Source organism: Callorhinchus milii, unplaced genomic scaffold (genome assembly GCF_018977255.1).
Source record: "Callorhinchus milii isolate IMCB2004 unplaced genomic scaffold, IMCB_Cmil_1.0 Scaffold25, whole genome shotgun sequence".
Taxonomy (NCBI): Eukaryota; Metazoa; Chordata; class Chondrichthyes; order Chimaeriformes; family Callorhinchidae; genus Callorhinchus; species Callorhinchus milii.
The window spans coordinates 7984412-8010142 of NW_024704766.1; the positions used below are offsets into that span (position 1 = coordinate 7984412).

The 25731-nt window shown below is 46.3% G+C and overlaps 1 protein-coding gene across 9 annotated transcripts in view; it reads right to left on the minus strand.

Moving 5' to 3' along the window:
- LOC103190426 (BCL9 like) overlaps nucleotides 1-25731 on the minus strand; it is a 57053-nt gene that overhangs the window by 17930 nt on the left and 13392 nt on the right. For 5 of the 9 annotated variants that reach the window (XM_042343858.1, XM_007911204.2, XM_007911205.2 and 2 more), the window contains exons 2-3: nucleotides 5174-5296; nucleotides 3819-4135 (exon numbers count right to left, since the gene is read on the minus strand). In XM_042343858.1, coding sequence (XP_042199792.1) covers nucleotides 3819-4123 — 305 coding nt within the window. In that variant the 5' untranslated portion in view covers nucleotides 4124-4135; nucleotides 5174-5296. Of the gene's footprint in view, nucleotides 1-3818; nucleotides 4511-5173; nucleotides 5297-13614; nucleotides 13664-13773; nucleotides 14017-21030; nucleotides 21358-25731 lie in introns of those variants that run through there. The other 4 variants (XM_007911202.2, XM_007911201.2, XM_007911200.2 and 1 more) reach the window with 4 other exon arrangements.

A 25731-nucleotide genomic window follows, 5' to 3' on the forward strand; every position in this document is an offset into this window, starting at 1 on the left:
CTTCACTTCAAACGAAAGCATGACTCATGCCTGAAGCCACGGCGTGTTGCTGCACGATTTATATCTGTGGAATTCAGCCACTCAGACTCTCCTACACACGGTCATAAACAAAGGGTTCTTTCCCTCACATGCTCATGGCTTCTCATTCTTTCTTTCCAAAACATGAAATACTATTCCCAACTTTCAAAATAAACAAGCAGGTCAGTATACACACAGGCAACATACATGTGTACCATGTGTATAATGTATACAACATGTACACATGTGAAGCATGCACAAACACGCATGCACTGAGTTGGTGCGACTCCATCACATTTCAGCTCACAACAAGCAGCGTGGAGTTTCTACTTGTATTTGAGATTGTCGTTCACCTGTAGGTTATTCTGCATTAATAACCTACCCAGATTTTACTCTCTAAACAGCAGTAACAGAGTCTCAAGTCATGAGCAAGTGATCACGGGAAGCTCACTAGTGTCTGGCATCTCACAGCACGAAACAGCCAGTGGCCTGCTGTCTCCTTTAAAGACAATCAACATATTGGGAAGGGAGTCTTCTACCCAACAGTGCGTTAAGAGCCCACAGATTCTCTCAGATGACAAAATGCACCTAAACACAATGCATTCTTTACAATCCAACTTAACTGTACACCAGCACCCAGGGTCTACAGAACAAACAACTACAAGAATATGGAACATTTCCGTAACATCTCTCATCCCAAAGTGGCACAAGCTACAACACGCACTGCACTGCACCCTGTGAAGCAATCCTATCCCATGACAGAAGAGGCTTGAGCCTTGGAAGGTGACGGACTGTGCCGGCAGGAATAACATTGAGTTTGCTGGGTGCCTGGAACCATGCAGGTGACCGCACTGAGACCGCGCGTTGGCATTCCAGATGGGCAACTAGACTACAGAAACAGAGTGAAGGGTTTGATTGCAACATCTCCAGCTCAAAGTTTCGACAATGGGTCAGTGCAGGCGTCTCAGCTTGGAAGCCAGTTTGAGCGCGAGCTGGGCTCAAGTGGCTTCAAAGGGAATCAGAATACCATAAAGCAGCGGCCCTGGTGAGGCGTTGGGGAAGGGAATGCACACGGTGGGATGGCAGGTGTGGTGGCAGCAGGTCATCACGGACTGGGAGCTCAGCGGGATTTATGGCATCACCGGCAGCAGCCAAACAGGCCCGTTTAGAGAGGGAGAAAAAGAAAGAGGCGATAAATCACCTTTCGCTTGCCTGTGGCGATACCACTAATAGTAAGAAAAAGAATAATTTGATCCCAGAGTAATGCATGGGTCTGCATTTAACCCTAAATGCACCATTAAATGCCAAGCCCACTACCGTAGCATTATCATTGTGCTGCAAGCGACGGCTTGGCATGGAGGCTGGAATGGCCTGGGATTTGCACTAGCACGTTTGGTTACATATCTGGTCTTTGCTCACTCGCTTGGACAATTTCCACATAAAGGAGCTGTCTGACCGGCATCTGACCGGCGGTACCCAGCCTGAGCTTGGAGAGAGCCGCGTGGTGGAGCACACTGCTGTTCAAAGGATTGCTTACGGGAATTACTGAATAATAATAATAATCCTTGCATTTGATATAGTGCTTTTCACGTCTTCTCGACATCTCAAAGCGCTTCACAGAATGGACTGTAAAATGAATTGACCGTATATTTGTGGGCGAAACGTAGAACAACAACAAGATTGCATTTATAGAGCGCCTTTCACGTCGGGAGGAACAAGAGGCAACATTGAAAGAGTCCCAGAGCAGGTTCCTTCAAGCCTTGAGAGAGGCAATAGCTTTGAAAATCTCTGGATATTTTTTGGTGAGTGCAGGTTAGGTGGGAAGGGAGAACATTAGAGGCACATTGTTTAGCGATTACTCTTTAATGTGTTGTTTGCCTGAGGGGCTTTTTACTGATTTAACTTTGCAGCTCGATTACCTGATGAAAGGAAACTGGAGTCAGATCAGGAGAATCCAGATTAAAAAGGCAGAAGAATTGAACCACTTCAGACATCTTGGCATAACAAGCGCCGTTTATAATCTACCCCATACAATTGGGGCAATCGTTTCCTCCTGCACTACTTTTCTCCTCTCCTGAAGTAGGTAACTCATGTTGGGGGAATAGTTCCATGAGCTGCCTCCGATATCTTACCAAGTGACGGTTCGTCATGCAAGAGTACCAGACAGCAAGTGTGAAGACTGATATTCCACTGCAGGGCATCAGGCACTCAACTACCCCACATCCCAGGCCTTGACACGGATATCCCCACACAGGCACCTTTTCTGGATATTGGTCAGGAGTAGGAACCGTGACTGATGTTACCCCTGTTCTAACCCAGGGATGCACGTGCAATATTGCACTAATGTAATTAATAAACAGGATGGAATACAATCAAGGGGCTCCAGTGTTTTAAATATAGAATAATGGATCCCCAAGAGTGAGTTCCAGGCTGTAACCTAATCAAGGGGCTTAAAGGGGGGTTATGTATAGCTGGGAGCAAGTTTTTGTGACTGCTCTGGTTGGCAGCTGGTTGGGGTTACAGAAACACAGTTACAGGCAGTACTGACCACGCACATAGTGACACACGTGACAGATTTCCAAGTTATATTTGTGGCCATATGTTCAGGGGCTGGTAGGATGGATATAGAAGCCAGAAAGAGTATATAAATAGGAAGTATAGGGCACTTGGCGTTGTCCTAATATCCAGTTACACTCAGTACAGTCTTAACAGACCCCTGTGGAACCTATAGTGTAGTGGTTAGAGCAGTCGCCTCGCAAGCGAGAGGACCTGTGTTCGATTCCTGAGCAGGGTGAAACCTTAGCCAGGTTTCCTTGTTTACCTAGCAATAAGTAGGAACTCGGTTGTTATTCGAATGGTGGATGTATGCAATTAATTCACTTTATTGTAAATTCTGAGAAGCGGTTTGAAATGTCTCGAAGATGATGAAGCGCCATATCAAAGGCAAGGATTATTATTATCCCTCCATCTCACTGTGACTCATCTGACCAGTCCTCGCAGTCCTCAAGTACTGGCTGCCAGAAGCCAGGCTGCACATTTCAAGCCTTATTTATAATAATAATAATAATTAAATTTTCTTTGAAAACATCACAATGAAAGAAATTATGATGACATTCCTCCTGTGGCTGGTTCCGTTTGTGCAAGGATTTCATTACAGAGCTGCAGACACCAGAGGTGCCTGGCTACACACTGAGCCTATTCCTGACGCTGCTGGATAACAGACTCGGTATAATTACACTGAAACACTACTCAGTTGTGCTACACAGTCACAGCACCCTGCGTGACCTTTATTGATCATTTTGATTGATTATGTAAACAGATCCCAGACGTACACAGGCTTTCAAGAAACTTCCTCCCGCGCTGGTCAACACAAAACGTGGGCAGGTCACAAGTCACGAGGCAAAGGCAATCCGTCCATTCATAACTGGGCACTCACCATGTCGTAGTGCTGTCACAAGAGGCTGCCCGAAAACAGTGCACCGCCCTCTAGCGTGAGCAACCCGCTACTACAACACAATCAACACTCACTTCCTAATGGATCCCACGGATGCTGTGAATTTATTCAGAAAGCATCTTCCATATAAATAGTAATTGTTGTTAAACCACTGACATCTAGAACAGAATAATAACATGTTCAAAACTAGATCTAGATGATCTACAGGCTGATACCAAACCTGCAGCTTTTCTATCTGGTCTCAATTACTGTTGCCATGTGGGACAGCACAAGAGGCACATCAATCTCTATAGCGCTCGCTGTAAGCACATTGAATCTAGGCCGGTATAATAGAGGTGTTACTTACCTTGGTGAGTCGCTCGGTGGGGGGCTCTTCAAGCCCCTGGGTTTGGCACTGGCCGGGTGGAGAGCTCCTGGGCTGTGCGACATCAGTGCAGGTGAGGCGGGGCTCTTTAAGTGCTTGCTGGGGCTGGAGTTCTTCGACGCTCTGAGCGGGGGTTGGGAGCCAGCCAGCATCTTATTGTCTGTGGGCCGACCCTTCTCCTTCTTGGGTTTTTTCTGACACACAAACTGCTCGAGAGCCGGGTGCTCCTCCTCGGGTGTGAGGATGCGCTGAGAGTCAGCCTGCTCTCTGTGCTGGTACTCTCTCATCTCCTGAGCTCACTGGGCAAACATCCAGGGCAAACACAGAAACAACAGTCACTCAAACAACCTTTCTGAACTCCCACAAACCCAGCCCCTTCATCCCCAAATTGAATACCTCCCTGCCACTCCATCCAATCTGAACAACAACTGTACACTTGTTCACTTCTAACAGTTCATAAGCCAATCACACATTCATGACCAAATTGGTTAAAAGCTTAGACATACAGTGTACGATCAGGGTTATTTACCCTCCAATTTTTTCCCTTCTTCCCTGTGCCCATTGGTTTGTAGTGAGTACTGTCCCACACCTGAGTGTAGGTACTGAGCTGAGCGATGATAGGCTACATGACTAGCTAAGAGCATCACGGCAGAATCCAGTTCTCTGCCCCTCCGCCACCAATGCCCATCTTCCAACAATGGGTCTCTGGAAAGCAAATGGGTGTGTGAACAGGGTGTGACATGACTGTTCCCAACCTGGGTTCTGCCTGGCAGCTGCTGATATTGTTTCAAGGCTTTTCCCTCTCCCATGATGTTGGCAGTTATGCTATTAACCTGGTTATCTTGTCCCATGTGACCTCCAGTTTCCGGTACAGAATGAAAGTCATAAGACCAGCAGAAGGAGTGTCCCACAGAACCTGAACTCCACAACCTGCTGCTAACTGCCAGCAAACTCACCTGGAGTAAAGGAATGTGTCTCACTGCACTGAAAGAGGTCAGAATCCAAGAACTGCAAGTGAGTTGGGGGGGACAACAGGCAAAGAGGTGGGTGTGTTTAGAACAGGGAGGGAGAGTGGGTATGACGCAAATGGAATCTGTGAATGACTTCTGAACAGCTAGCCAATTCCCTCTTGAATTTGGTGACGATCTGTTTACACCACCTCTCTGGGTTGGTCATTCCATACATAGGAACAAGTAGGCTATTGAGCTCATGGAGCCTATTCTGCAATTCTATAAGATCATGGCTGAACTGTACCTCAATTCCAATTACCCTAACATACATTCAACAACAACTTTATATTTACTGTAGTAAATAGTATAGCCTTTCACATGACTTACTTGAGATTCTCAGACTAGGCGGTTTTTTATGCTGCAGCACAGAACGCAGGAGACGGCAGGGGAAGCAGCCAGTAACACATTCCCGCTCCTCTTGTACTCAGGGGCTCAACAAGTTTAATTACTCTGTAAAACAAACACACACGACTGAAGTTCAGTTGTTGAAAGGTTTAATGGGTCACATTCTCCTCTCAGTCATATAACTGTGGGTTTAAGGCCCACATCAGACCTGAGCTAACACTCCAGGCTGACTTCCTGGACATGCTTGCCAATAAATACAGATACAACATTTAACAGTGACTGCTTGCGAGTGCTAGTAATGTTGACGTGATGGGGCACTATAAATATGCAGGTTCTTTCTTACTTGCTGCTTAAAGAATAATGCAGACATGTTGTAACAGGAGCTCTCTCAAGGAGCGCAGCAAAATCTGCAGTTTGTGTGTATCAAGGGACATCAGAGATGAGGGACAGAAGAGTTTTCTGCAATTATACACCCCTCGGTCAGCGACTGCACTGTAGGTTAGACACAGAGTAAACTTCTGTACAGGTCTCATCGAGCATTCACAGGTTAGGTATAGAAGGGGTTAGATACAGATACAGATGGGGGCCAGACATGGGTGTGAGATTGTAACACAGGTTAGTTGGTTAGTTAGTTATGAGATATGCGATTACTGGGAGGAGTGATTGCCACCTGAACAGGTGTGTTCTGCCTGATTGTTCAGACTCTGAGACGCAGCAGAGCTGAGCACGTTCACTGTAACTAACATTCACAGGCCATTTGCTACAGGTGAGAATATGCCGACATTTGTACTTAGCTGCTTCAACATGAAAATAGATTTGTGCAAATAAAAACCCAACCACGCAAACATTCTGGAAGAATCTCTTACTCAGTCCCTATAGCTGGTAATGACTTCACCTGGCAAGCATGAGGAAGTCTGAAGTCCGGTCAGATCACTGGCTCCCTATTTCCACTCGCACTGGACAGAACAGTGTGTGCGAGTGTGACAAGGCAAATAAGTACTGTTTTTTTGGGGGGGAGCAGCTGCAATGGCACAAATGGCCATCAGATTAGGTCTGAATTGGTCTTTCAGTACGGAATGTTGAGGGGGGGGAGAGGGGGCTGGGGGGAGAGGGGGGAGGCATCTCATCAGGGCCAGCTCCTACCAGGTGCAGAAAAGAGAAAGGAATGGAGAAGTATGGGTATTTTCGAAAATTAATTCAGATTAGAAAACGGGGAAAGTTTTCTTCTGATCAGTGAGCAAAGGTTCACAGTCGTCCTTGTGTGGAGAGGGGTCTGTTCTGCACTGTCTGTACACCCGACCATTGGGAGCTGAATTTCAGGCCTCTGTCTTGCAGGCGTACTCAATTCCTTGTGTGTGCCACAGGGCACATCTCTGGCCGATTTTCCCACTGTAGCCCCACACTCTCAGCAACCTGGCTTTCACTACCCACCTTTCCAATTGCTCATGCTCTTTCCTTTTATTTTCCAGAACATAAGCGTCTCAATTCATCTAAGAAAGGTAATCCTTGGCTCAGTGTCCTTTATTTCACACCTCTTCTCGAACGTGAAGTAGAAGATCTATGGAGATTATTTATCTTGTGCATCATACAGCTTGATTGGCGCAAGAGACGAGAGAGAGGGAGGAGGCTACTCTCCTGACCTCAATCTTGCCTGGTATTCTTATACACATAGTGATGTATACCTAGCAGTTATGTCCTGTACAGGAGTCCTGTAGCTCAGTGGTTAGAGCACTCGCTTTGCAAGTGAGAGACCTGAGTTCAATTCCAGGCAGAGGGCGAAACCTTGGGCAAGTTTCCTTACTCCACACAGAGCCTAATAATAATCCCTCCAAAACAAAAACAATAATAAATTGGTCATTTTCAATCTACGACTGTTTGTGGGACATTGCTGTGCGCAATTGGCTGCCGCGTTCGCCCACAAATATACAGTCAATTCACTTTACAGTCTATTCTGTGAAGCGCTTTGGGACGTCCTCCCGACGTGAAAAGCGCTATATCAAATGCAAGGATTATTATTATTATTATTATGTTTTCCTAACAGTAAATAGGAACCCGGTTGTTAGTCTGATCACTTTTCCGGGAGCAATAATCCCTTCAAAAAAAATGAATAATTTGGTCACTCAATGACCAAATTGGCTGCCGCAGTTCGCCCATAAAATATAGTCAATTCACTTTACAATATATTCCGTGAAGTGCTTTGAGATGTCTCAAAGATGTGATAAGGCCCTATATCAAAGCAAGGATGATTATTATTATTATGGAGCTTTGGGCCACTTACTATCTGTTAAACTCCTTCAAATGGCAAATATATATTTGCACGAAATTGTACAAATATTCAACACATCACAAGCATCAAACACAGCCTTTCTCTGTCACACCAATAATCAGCTTATTTTAAGAAAAAGTATTTCATCAAAATTTCCAAGTGTGCAAGTTGGAACTTGGCTTCTGGGGTTACAAAGGCTTTGTACCAATCACAGAGCAAGTGTGTCTGGGCATGTCTCCCAGAGTGTCAGTACATTTCTTCTGTGTGTCAGGTTGAGAGAGGGGGAGAGAGAAAGAGAGAGATAATCAAAGAGAGACAGAGGGAATACAATCGGGGGGCGGGGCGGAAGGAGGGAGAGTAAAGGAAAGCTTGAGAGAGAAAGAACACACACACATACATACACACACCCACCATCTATGTCTCCCCCTTTATGAGCTACAGAGCAAGTACCAGCAACACCCACGTTAAAAAGTGCAGAGCAGGAGGACACTGAGACAATCTTCATCAAGCCACAGCCGCTGCTCATTCTCTGAAGAACTAACTCAAGTTCTATCCCTGATCTATGTTACTACTGATCTCACAACAACAACAAATTATACTTGTGTGGTGCCCTTCACGTCAGAAAAATGTACCTGGGCGCTGGAAGTCGGATTTATTGGACCCGAGCTGGGAGTTGGGGTCACGAGGGGTGGAGGGCAGGGATGGTGGGGGTGGGAAGGTGGCTGAAGGCACAGTCGAAGAGGAAGGTCTTTAGATGGGACTTGAAGCAGTCAAAAGAGGGGGTGAGGCGAAGGGATTGCTGGAAAGAGTTCCAAAGTATGGGGGGCAGAGATGCTGATGCCCAACCACCAATGGTGGGGAAAGAACTGCGGGGAACCTGAAGCCGAAAAGAGGGGGCGGACAGGATGATATGGGGTTAGGAGATCGGAGAGGTAGGGGGAGCAAGACTGGAGGGTTTTGAAGGTGAGAACGAGGGTATTGTACTCAATTCTGGGGGGTGGGGAGCCAGTGAAGCCATGCCCTCTGCCTCCACAAGATTTCCTCTTTGGTCCCTAATTGGACCCACCCTATCTTTGACTAACCTTTCATTCTTTATGCTTATAAAATACCTTAGTGTTCCCTTTTATGTTACCCGCTACTCTTTTCTCATACAATCTCTTTACCCCTCTTATTTCCTTTTTCAGTTTTCCTCTGTACTTTCTATATTCTATTTGATTATCTTCTGTATTTTGGACCTGACATTTATCATAAACCTTTTTCGGTTTTATTTTAATCCCAATTTCCTTATTCATCCAGGGAGGTTTGGATGCTCTACCTTTCCCCTTTGTGGGAATGTATTTGTTCTGTTCCCGAACTATCTCCCCCTTGAAGGCTTTCCATTGCTCGTTAGCTATTTTACCTGCCAATCTTTCATTCGGGTCCACCTTGGCTAGGTCTCTTTTTAACTCACTGATATTAGCCTCTTCCAGTTTAGTATCTTCACCTTTGATACTTGTCCCTTTTCATCAGTACTCTAAACCTAATGATGTTGTGATCACTGTTGTCCAGATGCTCTCCTACTGAAACTTGCCCCATTCCCCAGTACTAGATCCAGCACTGCTTCCTTCCTCGTTGGGCTGGAAACATACTGATCCAGAAACTTATTCTGCACACATTACAGGAATCCTTCCCCCTCTTTGCCCTTTACACTGTTATTTTGCCAGTCTATGTTAGGATAATTGAAGTCCCCCATTATCACTAGTCTATTGGTTTTGCATCTTTCTGAAATCTGCTGCAGATTTGCTTGTCTATCTCCTTCCCACTATTTGGTGGTCTATAGTATACACCAAACAGTAACAGCTTCTTTTCTGCTCTTTAACTCTAACCAAACAGATTCTGTTTTTGGACCCTCCAGCACATCATCCCTTTCCAGGGCCGTAACCGTATCTTTAATCAATATTACCACTTCCCTCATTTGTCATCCTCATTTGTGACAAGCTCAAACCTGCGCTCAGTCCCACACCAGCGGAACAACTCTCAGCTACAAGATCTAACAGAGCAGCCTTTCACAATGAGATGAGTGCAGAGAGGATACCTTGTTAGAATAATTCCAGTCCATGTAACAGCACTAATTGTGTTCTCAGTGACTGATGGAGAATCCTCTTATTAACAAGGGTCTCTCCAGAGAGAGAATTAACACACAAGGTTAGCTTTTATTACCAAGGTCAATAATCAGTTAGCGAGCAAGGACCTGTCTGCCAATAATACAACTTACAGCAGGAACTGCACATCTCCATTAGGGCAGAGGGCCAATAACAGTAACCTGTTCAGGGCAGAGACACAGGCACTGAGGGTGTGGGCATGTTCACTGACAAATGGGAGTCCTGTAGTCGATGTGTATTCCGTGAAGCACTTTGAGGCGTCTCAAAGACATCATAAGGCGCAAGATCCCATCTCTTACACCGGCTCCACTTTGTCTCCACAGCTTCTCCTCCAGCCCCCGCAGTCTCATACAGTGTTCCTTAGGGCTCTGTCCTCAGTCCTCTCCAACCTGTACATGTTCCATCTTGGTGACATCATCCGCAGACATAGGGTCAACTTCCACATGTACATGGATGACACCGACTCTACCTCTCTGCTTCCACCCTCGACTCCAGGACCACTGTTGTCCTGACAGTCTGCCTGGCAGACATCAAGTCTTGGATGAGGACCAAGTTTCCACAGTTGAACGTCAGGCTCAGCCAGCGTCCATGCAACTCAGGCAGTGGCAACATCAGCATCCACGGATGCACACTCCACCTTACCAAGCCAGTCAGGAACCCGGGCATCTTGTTCGACCCTCAACTGTCCTTTCTCTCCCACATTCCTTGCCATGACCCGATCTGCCTTCCCCCACTTATATATCAAATGCAAGGATTATTATTATTATTATTATTATTATTGCCCGACTCCACTACTACCTCACCCCTCAAACTGCCAAAACCCTCATACAACAACTTACACTTATACAGTGTCTCCATGCAGGGCAACATCTCAGAGTGCTTAATTACATCCATACCTTCATTACATCCAGGTTGGACTATGTCAAGACCTGCTTGTCGACTTTGTGCTGAACGATGGTGAGGCTTGCAAGAATCCATAGAATTCCCAAGTTGTGTAGCTGGTGAAAGGCTTTGCTCACCAGCAGGTCAGTGGTAAAGGCACTACCTGGTGCAATGCTGTGACAAATAAACCCAAACATTTCAGGTTGATAATGGCCTGGCCTGCTGATCTCAGCCAGGACTATAACTGTGATCTCAATAATAAGCCTTACATTTGATACAACACCTTGTCACGACGTTGAGACGTCTCAAAGTGCTTCACAGAATATACTGTAAAGTGAATTGACTGTATATTTTGTGGACGAAACGCTGCAACCAATTGTGCACAGCAATGTCCCACAAACAGTCGTGGATTGAGTGACCAAATTTTTTTAAAGGGATTATTACCCCCAGAAAAACGATCCGCCAATAGAATAACAACCAGGTTTCTACTTCCTGCTGGGTCAACAGAGGGGTGTGGAGTAAGGAAACTTGCCCAACGTTTCACCCTGGCCAGGAATTGAACCCAGGTCTCTCGCTTGCGAGGCAAGTGCTCTGACCACTGAGCTACAGAACTCCACGTACCTAGGTTAGGTAAAGAGTGGGATTCCTGACAACTATCCAGTGCCCCACCCCCAACAGAAAATGTGCTCACAAAGCTTCTCTGCGGTCAGTACTGTAGTGAAGCAGAGATATCACCCCGAGACATAAACATGTTAAGTTCCTGGTACCAGCCTGACTCAGACTGAAACATCAATGAGTCAGTGAGTGCCCACTCACCCCTGTACTATTACTGTAACCCACCCACCCCCTTCCAGTTGATATGTGCAGCTGTCACACACACTACTGTCCAGCCTTTCATAAGTCGAGCCCTTCCTATGAAGGCTAACTCCCGTGTGGTGTATGCAAACCAAGGAGGAGACTTTATTCTATTACTCTACATGAATTTGACAATATTGCCCCTCTCTCCTGCCCATCCCCCCAGGCAGCCAGCAGTCAATCAGACTCATGCTTGTTCAGTCAAGCTTCAGGTTCTGTGTAAGTGAATCACTGGAATTTTTAGGCGAATGTTTTTCACTGTCCTCATGTCACAGTGTAAAGAATGCTTCCTGTCTTAGATTAACACTTTAATCCTCAATCTGACATGAACTGGATTTAGCTGCAGGGATAGGGGGTGAGTGGTCAGGGGAATAGACAGAAAGTACAAGCACAATGGAGAAATATGGAGACAAAGAGGCACTAGAGCACACCCCCCCCCTCACATACACACACACACAGATAGGGAGGATGAAACAGACGAGAGAGAGGGAGAGAGGGGGAGATAGAAATAAGGACAAAGATTCCAACAAGAAATACTACAAATATTCCATCAAGAGGGAGAAGGATTTAGGAACAATGTGCTGAAATCTCAAAAGATCTCCTATTGTACAGATGCAGCATTTCCAATTCACACAGGAGCCATCCTAGCCTCCCTGAGCGAGACTGAAAATTTAGTACCAAATCAGAAGTAGTTTTATGCTGTAATCCATCACTTGGAACCCAAAACCACTTCGAGTCCATGCTTTGTGGCCAGCAGAGTCAGGACTAGATCAGAGGCAAGAGGAGAGTGTGCTGCTAGTCTCCCACACATCAGGTTTTCAAAGCAAGAAAATAAAGTACACAGAAGGAGTCGCAGTAAATAAAATGTCAACATAAACAGAACAAATTCAGTCGCACAGTTAAATCATGATGCTCTACAACTGCATTCATGCAAATTGTGGAGCATCACAAAGTCCATTTTTCAATGCCCAACCTATAGAATCATAGAATGTTACAGCACAGAGGGAGGCCAATCAGCCCACCGGGCCTGTGCCAGCTCTTTGGAAAAGCTATACAACCAGTCCCAGTTCAACGAATTTTCAGCATTATTGGAGGTTTGGTCCTACATCCCTAATGATTGGACTCCTGCCTAAGTTACTGTCATTACAAAGACAAGACAGACCAGGCTGCTGAACACCCCACCTGCTACCTCGTGAATCTTGCAATGACACAGACACCCAGTAAAGGGTCTTCTGGATCCATAAACATAACAGCCACATTGTCTGGTTTCCCTACACCGTCTGTGGCAGCTGTCGAGCAGCTCCTGGCTGACAATTTGCCAGTAGTGAAACATGTCCCTTTAAATCAGTGCTTAATCCAATATCACTGAAGCTCTCCCAAGGCCTAGAGGTAAAGGGCTTGTCCAGGGCAGCACTAGACCACACAGAGCCCAGAATCCTTCATCAATCTGAGCCTAGTTATACACAGTAGAATTATAGTTATAATGCAGTTATACAATATTACACATTTATAACACACCTTTCACATGGTGAAGAGTCTCAGAGCACTTGAAAATGCTAGACGGACACTTGAGCTGGGGGTTGGGGCCAAGGGAGCATGGAAGGTGAAAGAAGATTGAAACCATTGTCAAAGAGGTACATTTTGAGACGATGAGAGTTATTCAACACTCGAGAAAGAGAAAACTCAAGCAAAAAAAATGCAAAGTATGTCACTACCACTCAATTTAGAAGGTCTCTTGACAAGGCTTTCACACAATTCTCTCAACACCACCCCGATACTGACTATCCTCTGCTAGTGCTACCCTGTAAGTAACTATTAGAAGATGCAAAAGAGCACTTCCACTGAGGAACCAATTGCTCAGTCTCCCTTCCGCTGTTTTCCAACGGGGGAGAAAGAAGCCACATCCAAGCCTAATCTAGCCATTTGCTACTAAAACCATTTTGGAAGCATAGCAAAGAGAAAGCCCCTTTAAGACAGCTTCTCTGGTACTTGACACAGTGACACAGCGGAGGATTATTAGCACCAGTTAGGCAGGTAACACCTGAAAAAGTACAAGAGTAATTTGTTCGAGCCTTATCTGCACAAGTCTATAAAATACTTAGGTTGGGGACTACACACCCAGAAGCAAAAGCTGCACACACCTTACTGCAGTTTGGCACCCTGGACTTGGGAACTTGCCCTACCAGTTTGTATCTCTCTGGGTCTCACGCTGTGCAGCAGCGAGTGTAACCAGGACACAAATACTCAGCACATTACTCAGAACAAAGGAATTTACTTACTCCTGTTATCCCAGAGCGTGAGCTGCAGCAAGATGCAGCCCCCCTACCAAGATCCATGTCTCGCACTTTCAGGGCAGAGCGAGAGGAGTTCTCAGTTCTGAGCAGTGGTGGTGAGTCACCTGAGACAGTGTGACACAATCGGGGCGGATGCAGACTTACCTGGAGGCACACAGGCTCACTCGCGTTCTCTCTTTCTCCTTGACTGCTTAGTCTTTTTACACACTCTCTCATTCCCAACTCGCTCTCTCAGTCTCTCTTTTTTTTAAGTCTGTTTCAATCCCTTTTTCCTCTCTTTACACAACCTTTCCCAGTCCTGTAAGGCAGCCCAGGTATTTCTAAGCAAACACCTGGGGTATGTTTCTCTTTGCTTTAGCTGGGAAACTAGGATTGCAATCTGGGAGCAGCCACATAAGTTCATATCCAATTGAGGAGGAGGCAATTGCGATTTGTTTTTTGACTCATGTTTCCCTGGTAACAACAATAAGCGCCCTTAATGCCTTGGTCTGATATTTAATAATATGATAACGTATGCATTTGATGAAGCGCCTTATCAAGTCTTCAAGACGTCTCAAAGCGCTTCACAGAATATATTATAAAATTTTTATTTTGTGGGCGAAACGCGACAGCCAACACGACAGCCACTGCAGTGCACCCCACAACCTGTCGAGGATTGAGTGACCACTTTTTGAACAAAATATATTTTTCTTTGAAGGAATAACCCCACTGAGTACATTTATTTCCCAGAATTTGTGAAACTGCATACACTTGTGGGATATACTCCAGTCTATAATAATAATGAGAAAGTCCATATGGAGTTTAACCCCGTAAAACAGCCATTTTTTGACCCCATAGTATGAAACTGGGAATCCACTCCCAAATTTAGGGCAGTTTTCTGCTGTGTGTGGGAATGTCCCAAATGCAGCTCACAAAGAGCCCTTACAGCTAAGGCACAGGAGACTTTCATCCCATGTTTCTGGGTGGAATTTGATCTCAGGCTTCAGAGATGAAAGTTGAGTGTCTAACCCACCAAACATGACATTTATATTGAGCTGTAGCAGTAAATGTTCCTGTGTACAGGAATACCACAGGGTCCTACTCAGTGTGGTTCCGACATCAGTGCCCAGGACAGATTCATTTAACCCAATCAATGACTAACCACCAGCAACAGGGCACAGCCTTCATCCTGCACTCCCACTGGGCAAAACCAGCGTCCAGAGGAAGATTGAGAAATGGGAAATAGGGGGGCTAAGCTCTGAGAAACAAAGGCTGATGTAATAATACTGTACTGCATCATCTTTAAATGGGCAGAGGAGGGGGTTAATTAAGAGAACTATCCATTTTGACACCAACTGAAGTAATGAATCATTGTTTACAACTACACCACTACTAACAGGAAGTGAAAAGTTATTGAGTCAGGCAGTCCCAAAGACTGGGGGACCTGGAAAGAAATGGGGGTGGGGGGGCAGGGAGAAAGAGATTGCTCCTCCTGATTGGCTTCTGTCAGCATCTCCATACCTGAGGTACTGACAGCATCATCTTCCAGGGATGCACACTCCACCTCACTGAGCCAGTCCAGAATCTTGGCATCTTGTTTGACCCTCAACTGTCCTTTCTACCCCACATCCATGCCATGATCCACTCTCCCTTCCACCACCTCAACAACATTGCCCGAGCCAGGCCGCCGAAACCCTCTTCCACACATTCTTCACATCTAGGTTCAATTATGCCAACTTCCTGCTTGTCGGCCTCCGCAACTCTTCCCTCCACAAGCTGCAGATCATCCAGACCCTGCAGCTCATGTCCTCTCCCGCACCAGGCTCCGTGACCCCATCACCCTCGCCAGCTCCACTGGCTCCCCATTCCCCAGAGGATAGAGTTCAAAATCCTCATCCTTGCCTTTAAAGACCCTCCACAGCCTTGCTCCTTCCTACCTCTGCAACCTGCTGACCTCATACCAACCTGTCCGCTCGCTTCACTCAGCAGGCTGTGGCCTGCTCCACATCCCCCACCCGAACCGCCATCGGCAGTTGGCCCTTCAGCCTTTCTGCCCCCACCCTTTGAAACTCCATCGCCATCTTCAGCCAACTTCCTACCCCTCCATGATCCCGACCCTCAGCTCGGGTCCAAATCCCTGACTGTCCAGCGCCTTAGACTTCCTCTTGACATGAAAGGCGTTATACAAATGTAATTTTGTATTGAAGTTGAATTACTGTTTGGTTCAACCCCCCCTCCCCCCAACTGGTGTCACTTCACACGAAAGCCATGGGATGACGCATGCCATGGGAGGTGGGCACATGGGTGAGGGCAGGTCCTGGCTGGCTTCAATGATCCCTCACTGGCTAATGCCCCTCCTATACCTCAAGATGATTCCAGGTTCATCGATGAAGAACGACCACACACCCACCTCGTCCTCCCTGCTGCACCCATTTCAACATCTGTCAGACAGAGAGACAGAAGAGACATAGGCACCTACACAAAGATAAGAGACAGAAATGTGCATGTAGGCATACAGGTGCTGCAGAGATAGAGTATATATATATATATATATACACACACACACACAGTATATATGTACGTATCGTCATAAGTGTGAACGCCAGTCGCACATTACAGATACACACACAATATGGGAGTTGAGCATTCTGTGCTGTCAGTAGCAAAAGCTGTGGTTTTGGTCAGTGTGTTTAGTGCTTCTCAGAGACTATAAATAGCTACCGGCTTGAGGCACGTGACAAAGGAAACACTATAATTCTTAAATGTCAAGTTTCATTTGAAAAGTCTGGGTCAGAGTGAGAACAATACTGGTGAGGCAGGCAATCCATGCTACTCGGAAGAATTAGATTGCATTTTTACCCGATTAAACTGTTTTTTTTACTATTTCTTGTTCCTTTCATTCTCTCTCCCCCACCCATCTCTCTTATTATTATTATCATCACCTTAAGTGATAGCAATAGGAACTGTGTGCAGCCCTCCAGGTATGGCCTAGACCCTCATTACAATAACACATTGTAGTGGTTCGCAAGCAAGAGGACCTAGGTTTGATTCCTAGGCAGGGAGAAACGTTAGGCAAGTTTCCTTACTCCACATGCTTCTGTTTCCCTAGCAGTCAGTAAGAACCCAGTTGTAAGTCGATTTGCAGATCACTTTTCAGGGGGTAATAATCCCTTCAAAAAATAAACAAATACTAATTTGGTCACTCAATCCACGCCTGTTTGTGGGACACAGCTGTGTGTAATTGGCTGCCGCAAATAGCCCACAAAATATACATTAAATTCATTTATAGTATATTCTGCGAAGCACTGTGAGACGTCTAGATGTGATAAGACGCTATATGAAATGCAGGGATTATTACCTCCGTCTACACTCCGCCCCCGCCCTTCCACCAGCTATTGACTATTCAATCACACCCATCTATAGTTTTTAATTTCTGTCCTCTTGCATTCTGAAAGGATCTCTTCCTCAATGACAGCGGGACAAGAAGATGTGGCCCATTTTAAGATACCACTTGACACCAGGTAACTCTAAAATGTTTCCGTTTGTGGCTGTAAAGTTCCACCTTATCCTCATGCCTGCAACAGCCAGGTTATTCTCTTCCTCCTCACCAGCTCTATGGCCTGAGCAGCCACCGTATATGATAGCAATAGGAACTGCGTGCAGCCCTCCAGGTATGGCCTGGACCCTAAACACCAACCCCCACCCACCCACCACTCTCCCCAACACCACCACCACTATGTACAAGGCTCACTTTCCCAGCACTCAAAACAAAGTACATGGTGATCTCACCACCTTATAATAATAATAATCCTTGCATTTCATATAGCACCTTATAACATAAGAAATGCTAGATGAAAAAAGACCAAGGTCCATCTATTTCACCTACCATCTTCCTGACGGTCGCATGCGCATATGTCCCAAACTACCTAGATAGTATATCCCACAATACAATACCAAGTTACATTTGTAAAGCCCCTTTCACATCGAGAGGATGTCCTAAAGCGATAGTCAGGGATTAGGACCTGAGCTGGGGGAGGATGGAAGCCAGAAGCGTGGCCAAAGGCACGGTCAAAGAGGAGGGTCTTGAAGTATGCCTTGAAGGAAGCAAAGGAGTGAGCAAGGCGAAGGGAATGTAGGATTAAGTTCCAGAGGGTGGGGGCAGAGAAGCTGATGGCCCGATCGCCAATGGAGCAGGCTGACCGAACAAGGCGCCCAGGTTCCTGACTGGCTTGGTGAGGTGGAGTGTGTATCCGTGGATGCTAATGCTGCCAGTACCTGAGGTGCAGAGGCGCTGGTGTGAGCCAATCGGGAGAGCTTCGGTCTTGCTGACGTTCAATTGTAGAAAGATGGCTCTCATCCAGGACTTAATGTCTGATAGGCAGTCTGTCAGGACATCAGTGGTCGTGGGGTCGAGGGTAGGGGCAGAGAGATAGAGTTGGGTGTCATCCACGTACATGTGGAAGTTGACCCCATGCCTGCAGATGTTGTCATCAAGAGGGAGTATCTACAGGTTGAAGAGGGAGGACCGATGACAGAGCCCTCAGGAACACCGCACAAGACGGTGCGGGGGCTGGAAATAATGTTATTTCCTAAAAAAAACCTGTAACAACTTGCATTTATATAGTGCTCCTCATAGCGCCTCTCACTCGGGGTAATGTCCCGAAGATCTTATCACCTCTCAAATCGCTTCACAGGTTATACACGCATGCAGACAGGTAGTCTGTGAGGGAAATTGGGAAATTGCCCAGGGTGGTGTTGGCTAATCTTCTCCACCAGGTGGAGAACGGGTTGGCTCTGCTTTGTCCGGGAATTGTGGTTGTGTTTACACTGGAGCAAAGCAGCCTGGCTACTTTGCTCTATTGAATTGACTATATTGTGTGCAAAATACGGCAGTCAATTGTGCATAGCAGTGTCCCACAAATAGTCGTGGATTGAGGGACCAAATTATTATTGTTTTTTTTAAAAAAAGGGATTCTACACCCGGAAAGGTGTTCCACCAATTGACTAACAACCAGGTTCCTACTTACTGCTAGGTAAACAGAGGCATATTGAGTAAAGAAACTTGCCTTAGGTTTCGCCCTGCCTGGGAATCAAACCCAGGTTGTGAGGCAAATGCTCTTACCACTATGCTATAGGACTCTTCTCTGTGTTGCAAATTTCAAGAGATGAAGAGGCTGCTCATGGCAGAAAAACACCTCCGGAATGAGATGGAACTGAAACCGTCCATGGTTTAATCTGCTTGAAGGATGACTGTCCCTGACCTGCACATTCCCTGTCAGTACAGGAAGCGATCAGCGTAACTTATCCATCTCTGAGCCATCCAACACACTATCTCCTGCATCATACAGGCCGAATTAGCCGGAAATATCTTCTGACATGGGATTCCCTTCCTACTGCTTCCTTTCACCCCTCCTTTCTGTAGCTCCCTCTCAGACACGCTTTGGGAAGGGAATAAGGAACGATGGAGTCTGCAGTCAAGGGTGATTGGAGCCAAGACCTCCCAAACCACAGGAACGCCTGGACCTCCAAGTGATTGGAATGCCTCACACACACTCTGTGCTGTGAATTATAACATATACCCTGGTACAACATTGGACCCTAAAAGAAAGCACAGCCCAATGTGTCTCCTCCCTGCTGCATGGCGTTGGTCTGGTGATGATATTACACAGACTCCAGTGTATAGCATTTCTGGGGCCAGGCTGCTTTGCTCCAGTGTAAACACAACTACAATTCCCGGACAGAGCAGTGTCCACACGTTTCTCCACCTGGTGTAGAAGATTACCCAACACCACCATGGCAATTACCCAATCTCCTTCACAGCCTACCTGCCTGCGTGTGTGTACCCAGGATCACAAAGGACTTGAATATTTTCACACTGCTGGAACCAGATCCTTTTGAAGGACTGACCTCAAGGCAGGAACCCACCAGAGGTCAGAACCACACAAGCCCTTCAACACCGCAAAATCACTCGGATTGTACAGATTTTTATACAAAAACAGAAGGTAGGAATTCTCATTTATAGAATGTCATTCACCTCAGCAGGATGTCTCAAAGAATTTGACACTGCAAGTACACCCATTGGATGGCACTCTGTCCCTTTAAGATCTCCCCTTTCCTATCAATTGCAATATTTCAAGCTATGTTCCCCCACATCCCAGAGCACAGCATGGCACAATTAGCTTGACATTAGCGCACATGGAGAGAAGACAGCAGAGCATCCAGAGAGCTGCATTTGTCAGGAGGCATTAAGCAGCTATTACCAGGCTCTTCGTTTGCAAACACAGGCTAATTAGGTTTACATTCATGATGGGAGTGGCTGTGTGCTCACGGCATGCAGCCATTCCAGTGTGCGAGATTCACTATTGGGACGAGCACACATTATAAATTCATTTAGCAACATCACCATCTCCGATTGTGACACCTACAGTATTTGATCTCACACTCCCTCCCTTTCCAGCCTCAATTATATCCAGGCTGTTCATTTGGAATGAATTCAGAAATAACAGCCAAATTTCTGTTCCACACAAATGCCTCACTCAGAGCTCCAGAGGCACAATTTCTAAAACATGAGACACTATTCATACCACTGCCTGGGAGGGCTAAGTGTCACTAGGCTCTATGGTCACTCGAGGTCAGGCTCCACATTGTCCTACACTTGTACTGGCTGCTTTCAGGGAAGGTACCGATAAGCAACACACAACTACAGCTCCCAAACTCGACACACAATATAAATTGCTACTCATCCTGGATATACATATATGTATGCCATCAGTCCCCAACATGTCCACACGCCTGCATTACATTTCCCGTTAGTCCCTGGAATGCCCTTTTGCAGCAATTCACAGAAACCTTATTTTAATTTCCTTAATTTTCCAGGGGAAACTGGCTCATTGGTGGATCACTGTGTACAGCGACATCGCTGCAACTGATTAGCTGCCCTGCTGACCCAACAGCAGTCACTATACTTTAAAATAACCCACTGAGTGAGGTGCTTTACTTAGCCATCACTAAGGTGATGGATCAATGCAAGTACCATTCAGATATTTCATGAATCAAAACCCAAGTCGTAATGAACTGACCAGCAACTCGAATGGAAGCCCAACCAGTTCTAGACTAGAAAGAGTTAAGAGCATCTAAAAATACTGGTACCCAGTAGCGTGCCTTTTCTTAACCCCACACCATCTGTTCCAATCTATACTCCAGCTACATTACATCAGCAGCACATTCCACAGCCAGCAGAAAGCTCCAAAAATAGTCGGCAGCCTGGTTTCCCTTCCTGCTTCTGTTGCAGCCTTTAACAGCTTTGCTGAAGCTCCGGCCACTCACTGGCTCTGTGCCAGGCCGCCTGCTCTAACCAGTGCTCAGCATATGATTTAAACTACAACAACTTGAGGGAAATGAGAGCCAGTGGTCACCGCTTACCTGCCTGGCTACTTCAAACACTCTTCCATCAGCCATTGGCCAAATACTGGCATCAATTTAGGAGGTGGGGGCAGCAACACGTTGGGGCCAATCCCAGAGCAGTATTATACCATGTGTTACTGAAAACAATGTTCCTCTGTAGTTAATAAATACACCATGTGTCACTAATACCACAGGTTGTAAAAGCTTTTATCATTGCATATCAAGAAACGGTGGATTCTGTCCACTGGCTGCCCGTCACACAGAGTTCAAGATCCTGGTCTTCACCTTCATGTCCTCCATGGTCTTGCTCCCCCTTATCTCTAAAACCTCTTAACCCACCCCTAACCCCCATCATCATCCTGCCGGCTTCCTTCGCTCAGTGGGCTCCAGCTTGCTTCATGTCCCCCACCTCGCCTGCCCCACTATTGGCGAGCGGGCCTTCTGCCACTGCCCCACCATTGGCGGACAGGCCTTCTGTCACTCTGCCCCCTCTGGAATTCTATACCGCAGTCCGACTGCCACACCCCCTCCCTTGCGTCCTTCAAGACCCATCGCTTCAACCCTCCTTTCGATCTCCCTGCTTCCCCCCTGCCCTCCACCCTCCCCAATCCTGACCCCCAACTAAATGACTGACGAATACACTGACTGTCCAGCACCTTGGGACGTCCTCCCCGTGTGAAAGGTGCTATACAAATGTAATGTTGTTGTTGAATAAGGCTAAGGATAAACTGATCACCTAATGAAACCCAGAGACACGTGACTATTAATTCCCAATGAACACAGGTAGGGAGTTTTCAAGATGGGAATATGTACTGTACCCTTCTACCTTCCCTCACATCCGGTCCCTCACCAGCACCGCTTTCTTCCACCTCCGACGCATTACCCGTCTCTGCCAATACCTCTCCTCAAAAGCCGCTGAAACCCTAGTCCATGCCTTTGTCACCTCTCGGCTGGACTACTCTAACCCCCTCCTCGCTGGTCTCCCATCTACCACCATCCATAAAAATCCAGATCATTCAAAACTCTGCCGCCCGCATTCTCACCCGCGCGAACCTCCGCTCCCCGATCACCCCAGTCCTTGCCAGACTGCACCGGCTGCCTGTCCCAGAGAGAATCAATTTCAAGATCTTGGACGCCTAATAATAATCCCTCCAAAAAACCAAAAACAATAATAAATTGGTCAATTTTAATCTACGATTGTTTGTGGGACATTGCTGTGCGCAATTGGCTGCCGCGTTCACCCACAAATATACAGTCAATTCACTTTACAGTATATTCTGTGAAGCGCTTTGGGACGTCCTCCCGACGTGAAAAGCGCTGTATCAAATGCAAGGATTATTATTATTATCTTCACCCTTGTATTCAAGTCCCTGCACTTCGCTGTACCCCCCGACCTCCTCTCTCCTCAAAACAGTACCCGTTGCCTTCGTTCCTCCGGGTCTGGCCTCCTCCTCGTCCCCCGAGTCCTCCGCTCCACCCTCGGCGGCCGTACCTTCAGCCACTATGCCCCGAGGCTCTGGAACTCACTTCCTCACTCCCTTTGCCTCGCTCCCTCCCTTCCTATTTTCAGGTCTCTGCTGAAGACCTTTCTTTTCGACCGCGTCTTTGGTCACTTCTTCCCCCTCCCCCTGGCTCAGTCCCGGGATCCGTTACTGTGAAGCGCTCTGAGACGCCGTCCGGCCTGGAGGGCGCTATATAAATCCAAGTTGTTGTTGTGCATTTCTCAATCACAATACAATCTCACTCCACGAGTCTACACATAGACTCGCTCCATTCACCTGATTGTAACTGTAATCACTCTGAGTGTAATAAACCAGTTTCATTCACATCAATGGCTTGCAAGCTGTCTCACTCTTGCTCCCTTGTAATCTAGTCAGCAAGTGGCCTGACCTTGGCTTGTGTACAGCACCTCCTTTCACCATTAGCAAGCAATAAAATCTCATATTTTGCTTTGGTGAAAGACAGAATATGGTACTGTAAAACACCAAGCTATAAATGTGCGGCAGAGAGGAGGTGAGTGGAAACAAGACTCTGCTGCCTGACTCCGAGGTTTGGCAACAGTGCAACAAGCTGGATTAGAATGGGCAGTGGCTCGCGGCTTTGAAAGTGGAGGTTGTGTTCAGTCTAAAGACCCACTCTCACTAGGGAATTACTGCTTATTTACTTTCTTCTCTGTGCTTGGGAGACCAGTGCTGAGCAAAGGTTACTGCAGTTCAAATCTGCTTCCAGTGGTTGGGCTGGGCTCTCTCCAGGGGTTAGTCAGCTTGTGAATGTTGGGCTGATGTGAATTCAGCACCAAGCACAGGGTTGCTGGCATTGTGTGTGTGGCCTGGGCTAACAGAGGAACGGACACACCCAGTTGCCATAGCTCGCTCCAGTAAAAAGGACCGAGGAAGTGGTAGTTGCTGTGGCAACGGAACAATTGTAGAAGCTTGGGTAAATATGCTCAGGTTTGGTCAGTGTTTGCTGAGCAGAGACAGCGGAATACAGTCACAGCTTTGCACAAACCAGGGCTTACATTCAGCACATGGAAACTTCATTCCCAGAAACTTCAACATTAGCTCCTAGTTGTGTAGAATTTAGTTTATGTTTACTGCACTAACCCATGTTATAAGCCTTACATTTGACAGAGGCTATAACCTTGAAAATTCCTTAAACACTTTACAAATAATGAATGTAAAATAGTTGCCACAACTGGAAAAATGGACAACAGATTTACTCCCATAGCAATCTTAAAATACCAGGCCTTGGTGGGGGTGGTGGTGGGGGGGGGGTAAAGAATCCTTCCACCCACCTCCATGCTCTCACCATAGCCACAGGAAAGCATAACCGTTTAGTCTGGATTATACAGTAGTCCACTGCAGGGCAGCAACAAGGTTGAAGTAAGTAGCAAAAGGAAATGAGGAAAGTCTTGGCCTATAAAAACTATACAAGTGTGTAGGAGATTCAGGAGATTACGGCAGACAAGTTCCACAGCATCGAGGTACTTGGAAAAAACAAGTTAGAGGAAACTGCTAGTTTTGTTTTTAGCAGAGTGAGGAAGAAAGAAGAGTATGTACTTTGGGGGAATTTGAGATTAGGAGAACCAACAAAAAGAAAATTTGGAGAAGCAATGACTAAGTAACAGTCAACCAGACGAGCTATTAAAGCCCCAGTTCAACAGGTTCTGAATGGTAAACAAGTTTAGATTTAATTACAGACATCTGTTCTGCTGCACCTTGCAAGGAGCACACACCAGCCATTAGTGAAATAAATGGCTGGTTACAACCACCGCCAGCCATGCTCACACTAACACCCTCACCGTCTAGCCAAGGGCTTAAGTCATGAGGTTGTGTGGGTAAACCAAGGCATAACGTGACAGTCAATGAGAGATGGGGACATGATGCCAATTAGTGTCTATTGGGGTTCCAAGACAACTTTCCAAGATAAATGTGGGAACAGCCTTGAACCCAAATCACAGCCAAAGAGCAGAGAACAAGCACCATTCTTCCTACCCAACCCACTGCCCTCTTGACTCGTAGTTTATTCTGGTATCACCCAACCTCAGGCTGCCCAACTCATAAACTGCCCTCTGCTCCAGCACAAACGACACTTCCCAGTATCCACATTTATGAAGTGCAGAGCTTGTAATCATTTTGAAACGTTACCATTCAGCAAGAGGGCAATTAATGGCATTTCTTAAAAGAATGAAATTTTTATGCATCTCTTTCATTGTCTGTATACAAGTATGTCCGACTCTCACTCCGTCCCACTCCAAAACTACCATCCTTCCTAAGGGAATATGGCACCCACCAATAGGGCTGGTATTTTCTTCTGCTGCACAGGTTAATTGAAGCAGACTTTAAAAATGAAAGTGGCTAAAATATTTCTCTCAAATTGAATAAGAGTTTGTTCGTCAACCACTGCAATTACTGTGCACAGTACCCAATGTGAACTAAAGCTTTTGCAGCTACCCACGTCACATACCTTCACACTGTTCAGCCTCTCTAACGTGGAGATTCTTTCCTTTTTTTATTTTTTTTTAAAAAAGCCCATGGGGGAGGTGGTAAAATCAAGACTGTGGCTTCTGGGAACCTCAGACATTCCTTTTGACTTAAGGAAAAAAAATAAGCAAGTTCTAGAAATTCCATCTTAAAATGACAAACCAGCTGAGAAGGACAAGTAAGAATTCGGGGAGTCATTGTTTTGAGGGAAAGAAACGAATAGGTCAGAATCCAATCAATCTACTGGATATTTCCAGTCATTTGTGTTTTGTTTCGGGTTTCCAGCACTGGACTGAAGCGCACTGCGCAGGATGAATGCGAGTCTGTTCCCCGGGAAGCCTAGAGGGGCGACCGGCTCAAACACCAAACTGGCACAAGGCAGAGGAAATTCCGTCTGCTTTCTTCTGGCAGAATCCGACATTCCAGCTTCAGCAGCTCATAAAAATAATAAACACTCAGCAATTTTAACCCAGTCCGTAAACATGCAGTGGCCTAGCTCCCAGGATGAGCTGCTCTTGTATCTCGAGACCATTATCGGGGTCTGAAACACCTTGTAGTGGCCAGAGCCTCCGTACAGCTGCAGGACAGTTTCTGTTTTTAGTGCTGTCCCCAAACCTTCTGGCTTCACTTGGAGAGTTCTGCAATCTATAGAATCCTGTAGAGAATGAACTACTGGTGGCCAGCAGCCTTCACACTGACATACACAACCCACCCCACAAAAAAATCATTGTTACCC